The sequence below is a fragment of the Lepidochelys kempii genome, chromosome 7 (assembly GCF_965140265.1).
Source record: "Lepidochelys kempii isolate rLepKem1 chromosome 7, rLepKem1.hap2, whole genome shotgun sequence".
Taxonomy (NCBI): domain Eukaryota; kingdom Metazoa; phylum Chordata; order Testudines; family Cheloniidae; genus Lepidochelys; species Lepidochelys kempii.
In genome coordinates, this window is record NC_133262.1 from 114,632,629 (window position 1) to 114,651,143 (window position 18,515).

General features: G+C 41.1%; 1 protein-coding gene across 1 annotated transcript in view; it reads left to right on the forward strand.

The window, feature by feature from the left end:
• Positions 1–18,515, forward strand: part of NRAP (nebulin related anchoring protein) — a 58,495-nt gene that overhangs the window by 25,639 nt on the left and 14,341 nt on the right. Inside the window, exons 18-29 of the mRNA XM_073354971.1 lie at positions 806–907; positions 1,435–1,632; positions 1,852–1,956; positions 4,336–4,434; positions 7,536–7,640; positions 8,144–8,251; positions 9,374–9,685; positions 10,883–10,987; positions 14,371–14,469; positions 16,287–16,391; positions 16,921–17,028; positions 17,931–18,044. Of these exons, the coding sequence (XP_073211072.1) occupies positions 806–907; positions 1,435–1,632; positions 1,852–1,956; positions 4,336–4,434; positions 7,536–7,640; positions 8,144–8,251; positions 9,374–9,685; positions 10,883–10,987; positions 14,371–14,469; positions 16,287–16,391; positions 16,921–17,028; positions 17,931–18,044 (1,560 nt within the window). The remainder of the gene's footprint in view (positions 1–805; positions 908–1,434; positions 1,633–1,851; positions 1,957–4,335; positions 4,435–7,535; positions 7,641–8,143; positions 8,252–9,373; positions 9,686–10,882; positions 10,988–14,370; positions 14,470–16,286; positions 16,392–16,920; positions 17,029–17,930; positions 18,045–18,515) is intronic.

Genomic DNA, 18,515 nt, shown 5'->3' on the forward strand with positions numbered 1-18,515 from the left:
AGAATAATTTCTATAGGCAACCAGCCCCACTCTCCGAAAAATGCTTATTTTTTTGTGTATATAAAGAAATAAAATTAGAAAAAGAGCAGTAGCTCCATGTCCATGTTGTACAATTCAGCATTTGAATTAATTAGACCAACACAAACCTCACCACCTCCAATGCAAGTACAAGGCATTCTTCTTTGATTTACCTTCTTTAACATAAACACATAGCAGCATGTACATTTAAAAAGAATCCTAAAAACAAAACCCTACCAAAATAAACCACTACACTGCATGCATCATTCTCTCCCCTGTGGAGATGTTGAGGGAGAGAATGAATCACATATGACAGATGTTATTCAAGTTGCTTAATGAGTTACTGGAAGGCACTCAGATATTACACTGCTGAGGGCAATATAACAACCTGCAGAATAGAATAGAAGCTGTTTATGTTAAATCGAGTCAAACCCCGAAGACCTTGTTCAGTTTTTGCTTAGAACCCCATTACATATTTGCCTCAATAAGAACATCAGAGTTCAGTCCAACACATTTTTCTTAAAAACAAAAGAATGATTTAGCTGTTTCAAAGGTTTTATATCTAGAAAAATATCCATGCGAGGAAAGGTTGAGCTCTTCTAATAGGTTAAAGAAGACACAACTAAGGCTAACCTGATTGCCCTTCAGAATTCATAAGCATATCTGAGAGCTCTGAATTGGCAACCAGGCCCTGCACTCAAATGGCCAATCCGTAAACATACTGCATATCTTTGTGGCAATTGGAAAATGACCTGTTATTTACAGTAAATTGTTTTCCTCTTCAAAGATTAAATACAAAGAAGAATATGAAAAGACAAAAGGCAAAGCAATTGGAAACAAAGATTCAAGACTTCTGCACTCTCTGCAAGTGGCCAAGATGGGTAGTGAGGTAAATGATTGATTTCTCTTACTTAAAAGATGTTTTTCATCATTATACTATTTTGCTAGTTTAGGGTAGGAGATCTTGAACACTGCATTGTTGGTATTGATCTTATTTTCGGAAGAGGAAAGCACATTGAACCCTGTCTTAAAAAAACAAACTAAACAAAAACAAACAAACAAAACCCATAGACTTTGCAAAGAGATGCAAGATAAAAGAACAGAGTGAAGTGAGCTGGACTGTGTTATGGGTCCATAAGAGGAATTGCCAGTGGAACCTGCAAATCCATGCTGCCATTTTGGGGCTACAATGTGGCCCCTTTTGAAACCTCACTCCTATAATTCTTTGCCTAATATGCAGCAGGGTAGGCAAGTTTATTTCACTCTATTGCAAATGATGATGGAGACTAAGTATAGGTTTTGTGGACAAATAATGCCTGATTCTACAGTGATATCAAATAAAGTACTTATAAGCCATTGCTTTCTTTCTTGTATCTCTTAGAGTAATGGTGAATGCATTGTTCCTTTATATCCTAGATTGCTTATAAAAAAGGTTTTGAGGAGAGTAAGAGACATTTCCATTTGCCCATGGACATGGTAAACCTGAAGCACGCCAAGAAAGCCCAGGCTTTGGCTAGTGACCTTGAATATAGGAAAAAACTTCATGAGTACACAGTGGTTCCAGAAGACATGAAGACAAAGTGGGCCAAGAAGGCCTATGGACTTCAGAGTGAGGTAAGGCCAGACAAACCCATTTTAAATGTTACTGCAGGTTGAGGGTTGAAGAGTTATCGGGATATATTAGATGATCAAAATGACTTAATAATATTCCTTAGCACTTTTCTATCTGTTTTCATCTTCAAAATGTCTCTTCACGAATGCAGAACTGGAAAGTGTGCATACTTTAACTGTCAGATTTGTGTCTCAGTCTAAAACATTTTTTTTCCTCTGTAGCTGCAGTACAGGGCAGATCTGACATGGATGAAAGGAGTTGGATGGATGACAAAAGGGAGTGTTAATATAGAACAAGCCAAAAAAGCAGGAGATCTTGTTAGCGAGGTGAGCTGCACTTTCTGGATGTTTTTCTGACTGGAAGGTTGAAGCCTGGTTGACCAGGAGTATAGATGCTGTATGTGGAATGGATTGGGAGAATCAAGCATATTGGAAATTTGAGATATGTCTGAGCTGATGGGGATGGTGCATGTGTGTGGCAAGGCGGTTTGGGAAATTTTGGGTTGCGGTTTGGGAAATATTTGCCCATCATGCAACTATACTCTTCTTCCCTGGAACTCAGTATTTCCATTACAGGGCTCTCACACAGATCTCTGTGTAATCATAATTGTTCCCTCCTACCCTTCTCCATCTGCCTGCCCCTTTAGCACTGGGAAAGAATGGGATTTGCTGTTTTTTTTTTGTTTAGACCATTTTTCAAATCTTAGTAAAGCAAGGAGCTAAAACAGGGCACACAAACTTTTAAGTGATAAAAATAAAAAATTAGATGTTTCAGAGCCTTGCTCTATGGCCAGTCAGGGCTGAACTTGCTCTGAGTCTTTGGTGGCAGCACTAGCTTGCAGGGCTCTTCATTTCTTTTCCTTGGTTCATTCCTGGCCTACCACTGCCATTAACCTCATGGGAATACACTTTCTCAATGTCTAGTTGTAGCTCCAGTCTAGTTGTAGCGTTGGTCACAGGAAAGCAGGAGGATAGAAAGAAGAAACAATTAGGAGAAGTTTGCCTTAAAGGCAAAGGAAGGGAAAAAAGCCTGTTAGAGTTACTGGAAATCACATACTCTGATACCTTGGGCCTTCGACATCCAACTCTTTACTCCCAAAAATGAAAAATACATGTCAGAAGCAAAGGAAGAAGCAACAGCGCTCAGATCCAATATCTTGCTAGAGATGGACTGACATCTACTGCTGCGGCTTGCAATAGTAATGATCACTGCCACAAATATTTAATTTGTGTTGATCTGCCTGATACTAACCTCCTAAGATGAAAAGTGTATATTATTTTAAATATTTCAGTTTCCAGCCAGAATCTGGCATTTTGTCATTTACTTGCCGAATGTCATTATGTTATGTTGCACACAATTGTGACAAAAACACACTGTTCTTAATCTGCCTCCATCCCCTCTAAATTCTAAATACAAAGTAATGAGGACCTCTTTGAAGTGGAGTATGCTTTTTTAACTTCTGTTTTGCATGCAGCTGGGAAAGTCCCAGTGTGAACTGATCTGTTCACCTATCAGTTCAAACAGTGGTTTTCACTGTCGAATTGTGATGTAATAGAAACACTGTCACATATACCCCTGCAACAAGGAATGGTTGGTTTGATTGCTGAATTGTTAGATTAATAAAGAGTCAATTAAAGTACATAAGAAGAGTTTGCCTGGTCTCCCCATCATACGCTATCTTGAAATAGTTATGATGTGTTTTCTTATACTGTCTCAAAAGCAGACAGAAATTTGTTGTTTGCTCTGAAAGGAACACCAGGCTCGATTGTTGAGATGAATTCAGAATAGGCCCACTGAGGTCAGTAGGACTCTTTCTTATGGCTTCAGTGGACCTTGGATCAGGCCATTAAGGAATATTATGGTGTATTGATCAGAAGGACAGTCTTATTTATGCAAGGTGAAACGCTGGTTCCTTGCACAAAGCCTCTGCAACAGGGCTAACTGTCGGATACTAATGCACTGGGCTGGGCGGAATGGAATGCTCCTTCTGACACCCAAACCTGGAGCCTGGGTGTGGGGCACCTACAGCTGCCACTAAAGACAAAACTCTGTAGTAGCATCCAGTTGATATTGGAGAAAAATGCCAGCGTAATATTTTGAATTGTCACAATGATATATAGGGAAAAGTTTGTATCAAGAGGTTTGTATCAAAATATGTCCTTTGTGCGTTAAGGTCTTTGTCAAATAGTACAGCAGCATTAAACTCTTCCATAATCTAACAAACTACAAAAGGAACAACAGAAACTTGTGTTTGAAAAGGTTTATATCGTAAAATGTGGTTGTAACATGCATTGGGTGGCTCAGGAAATGGGTAATGGCATACAGAGCCTTTTAACTTCTCTGTTACTGATTCAAATCCAGGACAGGTAGGGAAGGTTGGTCATTGTCAATGTGAACCAAGAAAGGGATCTAGGTCATACAGTCAGAATATCTGGCATTAATTAGTATGCATGGTTTCAGTCTCAGGAGAGAGAACACTGATTGGCTGGGCATGCATACGGCACTGCTCTCAGCACTCGCACTGATCTCACCAGCTCCGGTTCAGAGAGGATAGAATGTGGACGCTGACAGTACTGGTACCTGTGCTGTAAAAAGAAGATGTCAGTTTCCAGAGCTCTCAATCTTCCCCTTTTGAAAAGCACTGAATTCACTTGGGAAAATAAATGTGATAACAATTTCTGAATGCTTTTTTTTTTTTAAATCAGAAAAAATACAGACAAAAAGCCGATGCTCTAAAGTTCACCAGTGTGGCCGACAGTTCCCAGATCAAACATGCGAAGAAAAGCCAAGAACTGCAGAGTGATGTGAGTCCTCATTGATGCTTTATCATTAACTTGGTAATTCTTGGGGACAGATGGGAACCACTGAAAAAGAAATTGGCTTCAGTTCTGAATCTTGCCATGGCTTTAAATAACTTTGAGCTTTACTTCTTAAACCTTTTATTTTTTTTAAACTTTCCCCTGCTTCACAGCTAGAAACCTTTAAACTTGATAGGGAACAGATATATGCAAAGTCTCAGACTTCAGATACTGTGGTGATAAGGGCCATATAGGCATCTGGATAGATGGATAGAGACTAAACCGAATCCTTTACAACTTTTGCATTTGGCATGGACCTCTGCTGTTTTTCTTTCCTCAGTGAGACTATTCTGCCTGTCTCACTCAAATCCTTAACTATACCCTGTGCACTTAGGACTGCATCTTTTTGAGCACAGATGCTTATGCTATTTTTAGGGAAATAAAGCTTTTTCTCAAGGTTGCTATTTTTTTTTTGCCACTCCCCTTTCCTTCCTTAGATGTGAGAAATAGAGCAATGACCTTGCCAGCTGGTATCTGTGAACTCCTGGCATGGTGAAGGCACAGCTGGACCACAACCAGTTTTTAATTTTTCAAATCAAGGGACACCTGTTGTTAAATGTACTGATCACCTAATTTAGTGAGAGTGGTAATTGCTGAGAATGAGATATGTTACATGTTGTGGCTTGAACTGAAGACACTGGCAGCTGTCCAAGTATTACGTGAGCAACACTTCATCCTGGGTTGGTTGGTCTTTCCTAGACAGCTGCCTGCTTTCCTTTTTTGTTCATCTGTGTTATTAATATGTAACCCTTCTGCCAGTGGAGCCAGCAACAACCAGGGGGTTCAATATCTAGGGGGTTCCTTTTCAACAATACAGAACTGGCTCGAGCCCCCATCCAGTAACCTGGGAAAATTACACACCACCCCTGGTATGTAAGAGTCTGAGTGTTGAAAAGAAACTTTTAACGAAAGGCAGGCAGTCTCCCAACATTAATTAGGGAAAATTGCCACAAGCAGGATTCATAAGCATAAAACTGTGAGCAGGACATCCGTCCCAGAGTGAGTGGGGCAGTGCCTTCCGCCTCATGTTCCTCAGTTCTACAACCAAAAGTTCCTTTTCTGTGCCCCTCTCTGCTCCCTCACCAAACCCCACTCACAGCGGTTGTCCTTGGTCAGTAAGGACCCAGGGTTGAGAGGTGCATCTGTGAGAGTTCACCTCCCACCCAGGAAAGAAGGCACCTTGCTTGCTCTGCCATCTGAGCACTTGCTTTGGCTGGCCACCCCACCAGCCACGGTTCCTCTCTGCTGGCTACCTTGCCATCCGGTCGTTCCACTCCCGCTTGCCGCTCCCACCGGCCGACTTTCAGTTACCTTCTGCTGGCATCTGCCTCTCTGCTGTGACCTCTGCAGGTCAGTCTCTTAGTGATTTTCAGCTTTTAGCAGGCTGGGCAGAAATGCTGTCCCACCACAAGTGATTTCAGCTCTCATTTAAGCACTTAAAATAACAAAGGCTCCTAATGGAGCCTATTTAGCTCTATCTTTGAACAGTGGGGAGGAACAGGTTAAACCAGACCGGGGGATTCTTAGGGAGAGTCCACACTTACTGGCTGGGACACCAAACCCCCTCCTCCGCCTTACTTTTCACCCCCCCTGCTCTCAATACTAAAGTGATTTATAAAAGAACATAAGAATGACCATACTGGGTCAGACCAAAGGTTCATCTAGCCCAGTATCCTGTCTTCCGACAGTGGCCAATGTCAAGTGCCCCAGAGGGAATGAACAGAACAGGTAATCATCAAGTGATCCATCCCCTGTCGCTTATTTTCAGCTTCTGGCAAACAGAAGTTAGGGACACCGTCCCAATACCAGCCAGAGTTGATCACTTTGAGCAACACAACTCTATCTGCTCTATCTCACTGCTGTTCATGTAAATACAGTTTGCTCCTGAAGTCTCTGCCCCTCCCAGTTAGCTGTCAGGGGAGAACTCATTCAGACCCTGCTTACAAATATTTGGCAGTTTCATTTTTTCATCCATATAGCTCAAACCTCTTTAAAAAGTTGGTTTTCAAAGTGAATCAGAAAAGCACATAGCTCTCCTGACTCTCTTCTCTTTTGTCTTATCCACTAGATTATTCTGCCTCCCTGTAGCTATAAAGAATGTGTCTTGAGGCAAGTTTGGTAGCCCTGGGGTTAGGGTTCAGTGCCACTTTGTGGGAGACACAACTTCCCCGCCACCCCCAATCTCTGTGAGATGCAGAATGTTGAGCCTTTAAGCGAAATGTAGCTCTGAATGCAACAACCTTCTAGCAAATCTACAAGCAACTCAATGGACTCTGAAGCAGAGTGTCTCCTCCTGGAATGTACGCGCTGTTAGAAATGCACTGAGATGTAAAATGGAGGTGGTTGCTGCTTCAGACCATTAAAAATCCTTGGCACTTTCATTTAAAGCAGGGACGTTAGTCCTGGCCAGATTATAATGTGATTCATTATATCCAGCTCACATAAATACTCCCTGCAGGTTTAGTTGCATTCTGTTTTCTTCTTCATTTCCTGCCCTAAAATGTAGCATTGCTGTGTGCTATTGAACAACTTAACTCATTCCATGGCAGAGGCAGCTTCATTTCCATGATAGATGAAGTAATTTCTTGTGTAAACTTTGTACAGAACATTAGTTTGTATCAGCTTTTATGTCTATTGAAATAAAGTACTTTGGGATGAATAGCATGTATAAATATATCATTATCCCTCCCTCTTTGGCTAAGGAAAACCAGTGAGGCCTGGGGAATTGAGGAAAGGTAGTGTAGATCAGGGTAAAATAGAGAATCCCAATAAAAGGATGTTTATTGTTTTATCAAATGTATGTGATTTGTATCACATCACTGACAATTAATAATAAATGAATTGGCTAACCTGGAATTGATTCATGCTTTATGGGAGAGCATCTCCATTCAGGTTTTGGAAAAAGGACCCTGACTTTAAAGGCTAAATCATCAAGTAACTTTTCCTTTAAATATTTTTGCCTGTTTCTTTCCATAGACTCAATTGTCATTTGAAATTGAACATAACCTGATGCTACTGACATTGTTTGCTTTGTTTCCTATGGACAGGTTGCATACAAGTCGGGGAAAGAGCAGTTTCTTCATCATTACACCATCAGCAAAGACGAACCTCTCTTCATACAGGCCAGAGCAAATGCCGCAAATATTAGTGAGGTGCTGTATGGTTGGGGCTGGGCACCACCCCTTTAACTTATCAAATGGTATTTACTGCTGTTGAAGTAATTGCTCTATAGTTAATAGAAGGACATTTCCCATGAGCTGATCTGAATATTTAAATTGAAAAACTTCAGAACCAAATTATTTGCTTTTGCTTGAATACCTGGCCAATCCCAGTGCTGCTCTGAAGGCTCTGATCCTTCAAAGCCTTTAAAACATTCTCAACTAATTCATGTGAGTAGTCTCACTAGTTTTAGTGGCACATGAATAGTTCCTTTCAAATCAATGGGGCGATTTGTGGAGGAAGTATTCCTCAGTGTGAGTAAAGGTATCCGAATCAGGCCCCTTAAACTTTAAGTTCTATGGGACAGGGGCCATCTCTGACTATGTGCACCTACCGTAATGGAGCTCCAATCTTACATGGATCTCTGCGTGCTACTGTAATGCAAATTATTTGTGTTATTCATAATAAAGTAGTGTTGTTATTGATATCTCCTTAGAAATTGTACAAGAGTAGCTGGGAGAAGCAGAAGGAAAAAGGATTTGAACTTCATCTTGATGCACTGTCTTTCTTGACAGCTAAGGCAAAGAGGGATCTGGCAAGTGATGTGAGTACAGATTCTAATTAGATGATATTCCATAATTAACCTGATGGTTTGTTGTAGAAAAATATAAACCTTCTCCACAAACCTGACCATGCAACCTCTACCCCAGCCCCTTCTAGCCCTTAGGGTGAATGTTCAGAACCAGAAACTGAACAAAAATTTGCTAAGTGGCACTGCAGAATAATAATGCATCTAAGTCACTGGTCTGGCCAATAAGCCAGAAAATTTCTGGAAGAGAGGCTGGTTTTCGAACAAATAAAGATTATTTTGGCTGAATTCTTTATCTTTTAGATTGTGACATGTAATATTAGAAAAAAGCTTCCTCTTTTAGATACGCCTATCACCAATCTGATTCCCTTTTGGAAAGAAGACACGTTGATTACTTGTACTGAAAGCTCACAAGCCTTAGAGACTAGGTCTTGCTCCATTTTCTTTCCTGTGTTACTGTGAAATCATAGGCATCTCAAAATGTAATTGTCATTGGGAATCATCATTGAGCCAGTGTGTTTCTAGTGGGGTCCTGCAGGGATTGGTCCTTGGTCCTTTGCAATTTAATGTTTTTGTCAATGACGTAGAAGAAAATATATGGTCATCACTGATAAAGTTAGCATATGAAACAAAAATTGGGGCAGTGGTAAATAATGAAGGGGACAGTCACTCATACAGAGCGATCTAAATGGGTAAGTGAGATGCTCCAACAATATGTGTTTTAATACTACTAAATGTAAATGTATACAAATAGGAACAAAGAATGTAGGCCATATTTGCAGGATGGGCGACTCTACCCTGGGAAACTGGTAATTCCTAAGTCAAAACTGCATGCTTTTCTAAAAGATCTTCTGTAGGAATTATTTTGGGGAAGTTCTATGGTCCTTTATGGCCTTGGAATCTATGAATCTTTGAGGGGAGTTCAGTTTCCAAATGTGGATCTCACTACTGTAGTGTTTCTACCAGAGACGGAAAGGCAAATGCGTTTTGAGAGAACCTGAATAATGGCAAAAATGGAATGCCGTCTTTACTTTAAGTGGCTAAGTTACCATTTGATAAGTGGCTAAGTTACCAGTTAATCAATGGCTACAGCTCAGCTGCATCTCTTTGTATCTATGATCCATTTTTTCTTCACAGATAAAGTATAAGGAAAGTTATGAGAAGACCAAGGGTAAATTGATTGGAGTGAAAGACGTGAAAGCAGACTCACAGATGGCGCATTCTCTCCACATGTCCAAGTTACAGAGTGATCTGGAGTATAAGAAGGCATCTGAGGACACAAAGTCTCAGTTTCATGTCTCCATGGATATGATAAACCTTGTCCATGCCAAAAGGTCCCAGAATTTGATCACAGACAGAGGATATAAGACAACCCTGCATTGTTTCACTGCTCTGCCTACTGACTTGAAAGTGGAATGGGCCAAGAAGGCCTATGGTTTGCAAAGTGATGTAAGTTCACCATCTCATACATTGCATAACTGTTTTATTCAGCTCTTTCAGACCATTAGGACTTAAATGAATTTCTATAGCTCATTAATTAAAATCTAGGTTTATACATTTAGGACCAGAAAAATATACCTTATATATTCACAAAATCCATTTAGCTCATAAGAACACTTGAATCAATGGAACTTTTTGTCATGGACAAATGTTTTTTTGGATCTGAAAATGGAGTCCTTAGAATCAGCACTTATTTGCCCAGTTCGGTATGTCAAGTCTTTTGTATAGCATCTTTTAGACATTAATGAACGCTCAGGACTCTCCCGTGAGGTTTATTATTCACCATTTGCAAACAGGTAAATTGAGGTAGAAAGAGGCTAAGTAATTTGCCCAAGATGATGACAGAATCAATTACAGAACCCAAGAGTCCAGTCTCTGCTTTAACCACTTGAGACACTGCCTCCTTTTATGGGAAGGTGATATGTGTTTGTTGTAAGATAGACTTGCCTCTTTAATGAGTGAGGCTGGGATTTTTCATAGGCACCTAAGGGAATTAGGTGTCCAAATCTCCTCAATTTGGTGTGAATTGTGTGCCTAACTCCCTTAGGCTCATTGAAAATTGCAGCACTGATGACTGGCTATTTTTTTGCCTGGGGGCGGGATGGTGAGGAGTGGAGGCTTGATCTCTCCTTGTAATTGGTGAGTAGAAAAATGTCACCAGTGTTAGGGAAAAAGTGTTCATTTAAACACCCTTCACTGTTCAAGGTCCTTGGACGATATCAGCTGAGACCATTTCCTGTCATTGTGACATTTTAAGTGTTACAAGAAATTCTCTGAAACAGATCTATACCCTCAGAATCCTCATTGTCTCTGCAGTGTCCTTTTAAACAAAGAATATCCAGGAAGATACTGCATACGATGAAACAAACCTACCTTTTGTATTCAGAGTAAGAATTGAAGACGACATTGAGGGAACAGGCCAACCTTTTTAAAAGATTGCCTTGCAAAGCTTGCAGCAGAACTGATAATAGATGGTTATACTGCCGCCTCTCTCGGTAATTTTTTGTTTTACCTGCAATTACGCAGACGTGGATAAAACAAAAGCACGCACTAATTTGGCTCAGTTGGTGTTCCTGATACGTCTGAATCCTCTAATGGCACTTTAAATGTATGAACAACAATGGGGCATTTTTTTCCCTTTGTCAGAACCAATACAGAGCAGATTTGAACTGGATGAAAGGAGTTGGATGGATAGCTACTGGGTCATTAAATGTGGAGCAAGCTAAGAAGGCAGGAGAACTCATTAGCGAGGTGAGATTTCATGACAGCATGTAACAGAACTTGCTGCATAATGTGTGCAAAATGTCTGTATAAAATTAAAATAATTTCCACTCAAAGGGGAAAGAAAAAGGCATACCACATGAAAGCCCTCAAAACCGGGAATAGGACTGGTAATTAGAGGGAAACCAGATACCAAACACACACCAGTAGGAGTCCATCTAGCCTTTGCAAAAACAAAGCAGGTGACAAATGATATTATGAATAATAATGGCAGTCAAACAGTGCTCAATTGCTTCCTACTAGCCTACCTTTTTAATGAAGCAAAACAGGAGAGATGATGAAAAGATGCACTTACTGCACCCAGAGCCTCCTTTTGAAGACGTTCTTTCTTGCTCTCTTTTTCATATATATTCACATTGGACATGGACATCTATGTGGATCTCTCTTGATCCAGCTGTCTGTCTCTGTGGATTCTGATCCTTATTATCCTCGTGACTTCCACATTACCCACTCAAAAAGAATGCTCTTTAGATGAGCTTGAGACTACTTTGTGCCTGTTTTTGTGGTCCTTCAAAGGAGGCACTGGCAGAATTAGTTCAGTAGTTTGCAGGTTTCTGAAGGAGGGCCTGTTGACCAAATCTTTGTCAGTAGAAAACAGAAAGACTTACAACATGTTAGATAGCCATGGGTAAAACCAGTGGTGAGCTGGAGCCAGTTCGCACAGGTTCGCTGGAACCAGTTGTTAAATTTAGAAGCCCTTTTAGAACCGGTTGTCCGGACAACCAGTTCTGAAAGGGCTTCTAAATTTAACAACCGGCCAAAAGTGGCACCGTAGGCGCCGATTCCATGGATGATCCGGGGCTGGAGCACCAACGGGGAAAATTTGGGGGGGTGCAGAGCACCCACTAGCAGCTCCCCGCCCCACCCTGTGCCTGGCCCCAGCTCACTTCACCTCCGCTCCTCCTCTGCGTCCTCCCCTGAACGCATCGCCCCGCTCTGCTTCTCCCTCCCCCCAGTTTCCCGCGAATCAGCTGTTCGCGCGGGAAGCCGGGGAGGGCTGAGAAGCAAGCGGCAGCTTCGCGCTCAGGCCCAGAGAGGCGGAGGCGGAGCGAAGGTAAGCTGGGGCGGGGGGCCATGAGGAGGGCCACCTGTGCTGCAGCAGGTAACCGGGGTGGGGGGCGCACGCAGGGGAACTGCTCCCCACCCCAGCTCGCCTCTGCCTCCCTGGGCCTGAGCGCGAAGCTGCCGCTTGCTTCTCAGCCCTCCCAGCTTCCCGTGCGAACAGCTGATTTGCGGGAAGCCGGGGCGGGGGGAGGGAGAGGGGAGAGAAGCAGAGCGGGGCGGTGCATTCAGGGGAGGAGGCAGAGGTGAGCAGGGGCCAGCTCCCAGGAAGCATCCGGCAGGCCCCTCTGGCTCCTGGGCACGGGGCGGGGAGCTGCTGAGCACCCACCAAATTTTCCCTGTGGGTGCTCTAGCCCCGGAGCACCCACTGAGTTGGTGCCTAAGGCAGCACTTTTGATGTGATCAGTGGGGGGAGAAGCCGCTCCCCCTGCTCCCCCTCAGCTATGCTACCCCGCCCCTAGGAGCCAGAGGGACCTGCCGGATGCTTCCTGGGAGCTGCCCCAGGTAAGCACCGCTGGGACTCCCCACCTTGCCCCGCGGCAGGTCTCTCTGGCTCTTAGGGGCGGGGCGGGGCGGGGTGGGCACCCACTTCGGTGGCCCACAAGACCCCCCTGCCCGGTTCTGGGGGCGTCAAGGAATGCAGGGGGTTGGATGGGGCAGGAGTCCCGGGGGGCGGGGGTGGGCCACGAGGGAACCGGTTGTTAAGATTTTGGCAGCTCATCACTGGGTAAAACCTAGAGGGGTCACCTGTCCACACATTGAGAATAAAGATGCACCAAATAATTTAGCTTTGCAGTTATCCTTTAGCATGTGTTGCATCCTAAGTGCTGGCATTATTGATATATTTCCATGTAATCGTCTGCAGTAAGAGAAAACAGACTTTTAAAAGACAGCTGACCACGTATTCGGCCGGCTCCGCTAAAGCCAGTGGCACTCTGCCTGTTTATACGAGCTGGAAATCTGGCCCACAAACTTCTAAATGATGCAGATGTCACAAAAATCCGCATTTCGTTGTCACTAACTGGACACCACCATCAGTTGGGAGGCTAGTGTTTCAGTAGGATATGAAGGCTGAACCCCTTGAAGTGGTCCGTGTAGGTGAGGTGTGGCCCATGCTGGCAGGAGACTATAGCAAAGTTGCGTTCCTACTTCCTATGTTGTGTCTGTCCGTTCTTCGAATACAGAACCTCAGACTCCAAGACTGTTAATCGGGCCCGTTTTATGAATGCTCAATAACATTGTTTGTTTATTTAAAAGTCTGGCTGCATCTGGCAAGATGGGATTAAAAAGCATCTCCAAGAGCAATATCTCTCAGCACTTAATTAAATGAATTTCTAGTCAATTATTCTGCAGATCTGTTTTCAGTTTTGGGACAAATTCTGAGACGTCCAAAACCACCTTCATCTCCATTTAAAGTCTGTACATCTTAGAGGTCGTTCATCACTTAAGGATTTGGCCCTGGAGCCTAAAAATTGTGTTACAGGATGTAGCAGGGATAGGGATTTAGACTCGGACATTGAAATCTGAGCAGTTTCTAAAAGAGCCACAAATGCCCCACTCACGCAGCCGGACTCTATGTGGCGTGGAGATAAGAATGAAGCTGGAAGTAGTACAGCCTAGTGCAGGAAGAGTGGCTGCTGATTTGACTGCTACACATGTGTGGCCTTTAAGGATTGGGCCATATGGACAAAGTGTAAGCTTGACCATATGCAGCCTTCATTTTAATTATTTATATTTTAAGACCTCTCAGAAGATACTATGGGCCCTTTCAAATAAGCGGAATTAATCTCAGCACCTGTAAAATATGCAGCAATAATTAAACCCAGTATTAGTGATTTTACTTCAATTTGCCGTGCTTAGGTGTTAGCAGGAAATATAAAACTTCCAACAATAAGTGTAATCACTGCCATTTTTTAGCGCAGTTCAAGTGGGTACCATTTCTTGCTTAAAGGAACTATAAATAAAAAATGTAATCAACTGTACTGTGTTTGAAGCCATTTAAAAAATGCTTTCTTACGTGGGTCCCAGAGTATTCTAGTAGGCATAATCTGATTTTGAAATGTTTCCTTTATATTTAGGTAGAAATACTTTAATATTAATCGGCAAATGGCTATTGTTAAATTGAAACAAATATTAATCGGAAAGTACCTAGGACATAAAGATGAGGAAAGAGGAATAATAATTATGTTCACAAATTCACTCTAATCTCAAGCAACCTATGATTTTTCCCTTTCAAATAGCATGAAAGAGCAGCACAAAATTCACAGCTTTGATCTTTTTCTGCTCAACAGAAGAAGTACCGTCAGCATCCATGTGCTTTGAAGTTTACCAGTATTAAAGACACTCCTGAGATGATCCAGGCTAGAATTAGTTATAACCAGGCTGTGGATGTAAGTTATAATGTATATGCATTAAGATTATAAGAGTGGTATCCTCTTTGAACAACCTGACTGAAGAACTGGTTTTCTCTTTCTCTCTCTAAGATTATTCTTGGGAACCACGAAGCTTCTATGTTCTAGTGAGGTGCACCTTACAAAGGGCATGATTTTTACTTAGTATGGAAGTCTTCTATGCACAGAGCTCCCATTGAAGTCAATGGGACTTCCACACACAGAAGGCTTTCTATACAAAAATATTTTGCATGAATATGATTTGGGAGTGGGACTGACCTGCCTTCCTTATTTAGAAATTTTTGACCTTTTGAGGTCTAGCAAAGAAAAAAAAACATTTCTGTGGTTACTATTTTCAAACCCAAATGTTTGAAATTTTAGTTTCTGTTGAGACTTTAGAAATGGAATGTGAAGTGACGTGACAAGACTGAAAAAATAAATTAATAATTTTAAGCTGTCATCCTGCTGAGAGAGAAATCCAGGAGGACGAACCTAAAAGGGAAGAATAGAAGCTATTTTGCCTTTATTTTTAATAGCAGGACTATTTGAAACTGTTGTAGACTTAACTGAGATAATGTGGAAGTGAATGGTAAAGTCACCCAACAAAGACAAGTTTCAGCCAAGAGAGAATGTTTTATTGAGGAGAAAAAACACTTGTGAAAATAGGTATTTTTAAAATCAAGAAAAAGATGACAGAGCTTTGTGTAATGCAAATGCTAATGTGATATTCCAGTACCTTTGCCTTTGGTAGACTTAATAAAATTCAAAGTCCTTAATACTAAAGCAGAGTAAATATGAGTTAGTACTCAGCATCGGCGCAATGTTACAGTTACTCCATGTTTGGAGCTGTCACTGGCTTTCCACTCGGGAGCATCTACAGAACTGGGCCCCTCTACATCAATGAACAGCAGCAGAGTAGAGTATTTGAGAAGCATAGGGGTGCAGTCTAATGGGTCTCAAGCTGTGGACACCCTAAACACTAGAACAGACAGAACAGTCTATAGGGAAGGCAAGCAGATTGAAAGAGAAGATGGTCCATGAGAGGATCTTGCATTTACGAAATGGTCAAAAGCAGTCAAAATGTTGGACAACTGTACTAGTCCTCCCAGTAGCTACATTGTAAATCTAAATGCAAGAAGAAACTGAGAGGTAAAGTGAAAAAATCTTTCAGAAGATGTATCTGCACACAAAAGGTTTAGATATACTAAAACACGTATTGTATGCCAAGTATCAGTTAGTTATTTAGAATACGTGCATTGGTAGCAGATGTAGTAACAACTGCAGTGTTATCCTGTGGGATTGACTACCCAAACTTTCAATAGTCTGTAATTGTCCCATTTTATTCTATAAAAGAGGGGATGGTAAGATGACTGTCTCCATATGCATTTACTTAGGGTTGACAATCATTTTAAAAAGGCATGCCAATGGATCCACAGTGTTTTCAGTGGGAATTGTAGGTGGCTCAACCCCTCATAGTTGCAAGTCCTTAATGAATAGCCTGTTAATAATTAGCTATCTCTTTAGTCACATATGAAATTGATAACAGTTTTTTTAATATTAAGAAATCTAGGGTCTTACACTGGTTTTATACCCATGTGACTTCAGTTGAGTTACTCCCAGTTTACCCTGCTTGAGAGAAGTATCAGGCCCCAACTCTTTTCAAGACCTCTCGATTAATACAATTGCCTGTATTTATTCGTACTGCTGTTGCTTTTCTGTATTCTTTGCTTTTCATAAATTCAGGCCTTATCATTTTTATCTGAACCTGTGATCAGATGTGTAGTGAGTGTTCTATTTGAAATTTTTCTGCATTTCAGAGGCTGTACAAGGAGCACGGAGAGAACGTAAAGCATCATTATACACAAACAGCAGATCTTCCTGAAATCCTTCAGGCTAAATTAAATGCTTTGAATATCAGTGAGGTGAGGATATCAGAATCTGGCCTTTAATGTTTCAGAAGAAAAGTGAAAAACACCCCTAGAGTATCTTGCTAATTTTACAGTACTCTGCTATGTACTTCCTGTCTCTCATATATGATCATTCTATGGCCCTATTATCCTCTTGGTAAAATAAGAAATCAAATGTGATTGGATATTTTTATAAAATACATGCTCTAGGAATTACTTTGGGGAAATTCTCTGGCCTGTGTTATACATGAGATCAGACTAAATGATCAAAATAGTCTTTTCTAGCCTTGGAATCTATAAATCTATAAGTCAGACCACTAGACAGATTAGAAATGAACAACCGAGAAAGTGAATTACAGCCCCATTACTGAGATTTGTGTTCTGTTGTACATCTGTCTTGTATTGATAGCTTTATTTATACCAGCCCCATCTGTCTGAATAAAATGAAGCAAACACAATGATGCTTCTATTATAACAACAAAGGTGCAACGTCAACCTGCTGTGTAGTAAATGAATTTAAATGCTGTTCAATATTTCCAAACAGACTCACTACAAAGAATCCTGGAGCAAGATAAGAGATGGTGGATATAAACTGAAATTGGATGCCATTCCCTTCCAGGCAGCAAAGACTTCAAGTGAAATCATAAGTGATGTAAGTGAAATTACTGCTAATTTTGTCCAGTATAAAATACCAGCTACTCCAGACTGTTTCTGTAGATGTGTGTCAGTGTTCATGGAAACAGTATTTCCATCCTACATGCTGAGAGGGATCTGCCCCATGCTCCATTCAACTCTTGGCCTCCCTTCTGAGACTAAGACCCAATGAGGTGTCATTGGTGACTGAGGGCTTTCAAATACGGAATTGTACTGAGATGACCAACTCATTTCAGATATACACTGAACAGCCATAAGGGTTGTTGACTGCTTTCAGTCATTACCAACCTAAACTACATCTGAAGCAGAAATCTATAGGTAAGAAAGAGATTTCAGAACCAAACTTTAATTTCTTAAAACACATAGTCCTCTGAAACGGATTTTTTACTGAAAAAATAGGTATAGCAGGCTTTATGTATATAAAAGACAATGCCAACATAGTCATATACAGAGAAATGCATTCGGAAAGAATGTCATATCCATCATATGATAGCATGTGGTGGGACCCATGTTGCTTTCTAAATATCTACATTTGTATATTCTTCTAAATAAGTCAAGATACTGAAAGATGTGTACTGACGAGGCTCCCTCAGCATTCACTTCAGATTTATTCAGGATTCATATCTTAACACTTGGCAAAACATAACATGTCTTAGCAGGTGTAACTAGAATTTATAGTCCAAAGATTTACAACTGCTTCGTCAGAGAATTCTTTACATTGTCTATGACTTGTGTCGAAAAGGGGAATAGACTTCTTGACTGCTTCAGCAGTTCTTGTTCATTCAATTCATTTGTTCAATTACTGTTTAAAAAAAAAAAAGCAAGGCTCAATTTTGGTCAGAAACTCACCTCTTTTGTTACTGGGCCCTTATCAAACTTCTGTTATTTTTTCCACTTCAGTACAAATATAAGGAGGCATTTGAGAAAATGAAAGGACAGATGGTTGGCTCACAGGGCTTGGAAGATGATCTTAACATTGCTCACTCAGTGCATGCAGCTTTGCTACAAAGTGATGTAAGTACAAGGATCTGGGAATGAACATGTAGAAACACTTTTCTAATGACCATGAAAAACAGACTTAGCTAGGCATAGGTTCTTTAGCATATTACTCAAGTCTTCCTTTACACTGGCTAAATACTTTATATTAATTGCATGATTATTCTTTTACATTAAACACATTATTATTAATCTGAGTGTAAAATAGCCCTACACTGCATTCTCTGTACAGGCCTCTTATGCCATGCAACTGTTTCCAGATATACAGTATGTTATTCTAGGTATATATATCACCAAGGGACAATTAGAAATGGTTAAGAAGAATTATCAGCTTTCATGTAAGGATTTAAACTATATAATTTGGAGATCTAACTTTTACATTGAGTATTTTCTACTCACTGTACTCTATTGAGCCTATATGTTGAATGAACATATGGAATTTCAGGTTGCTTCTTTTGTCATACATTCAGTATATTGTCCTGGTCTTGA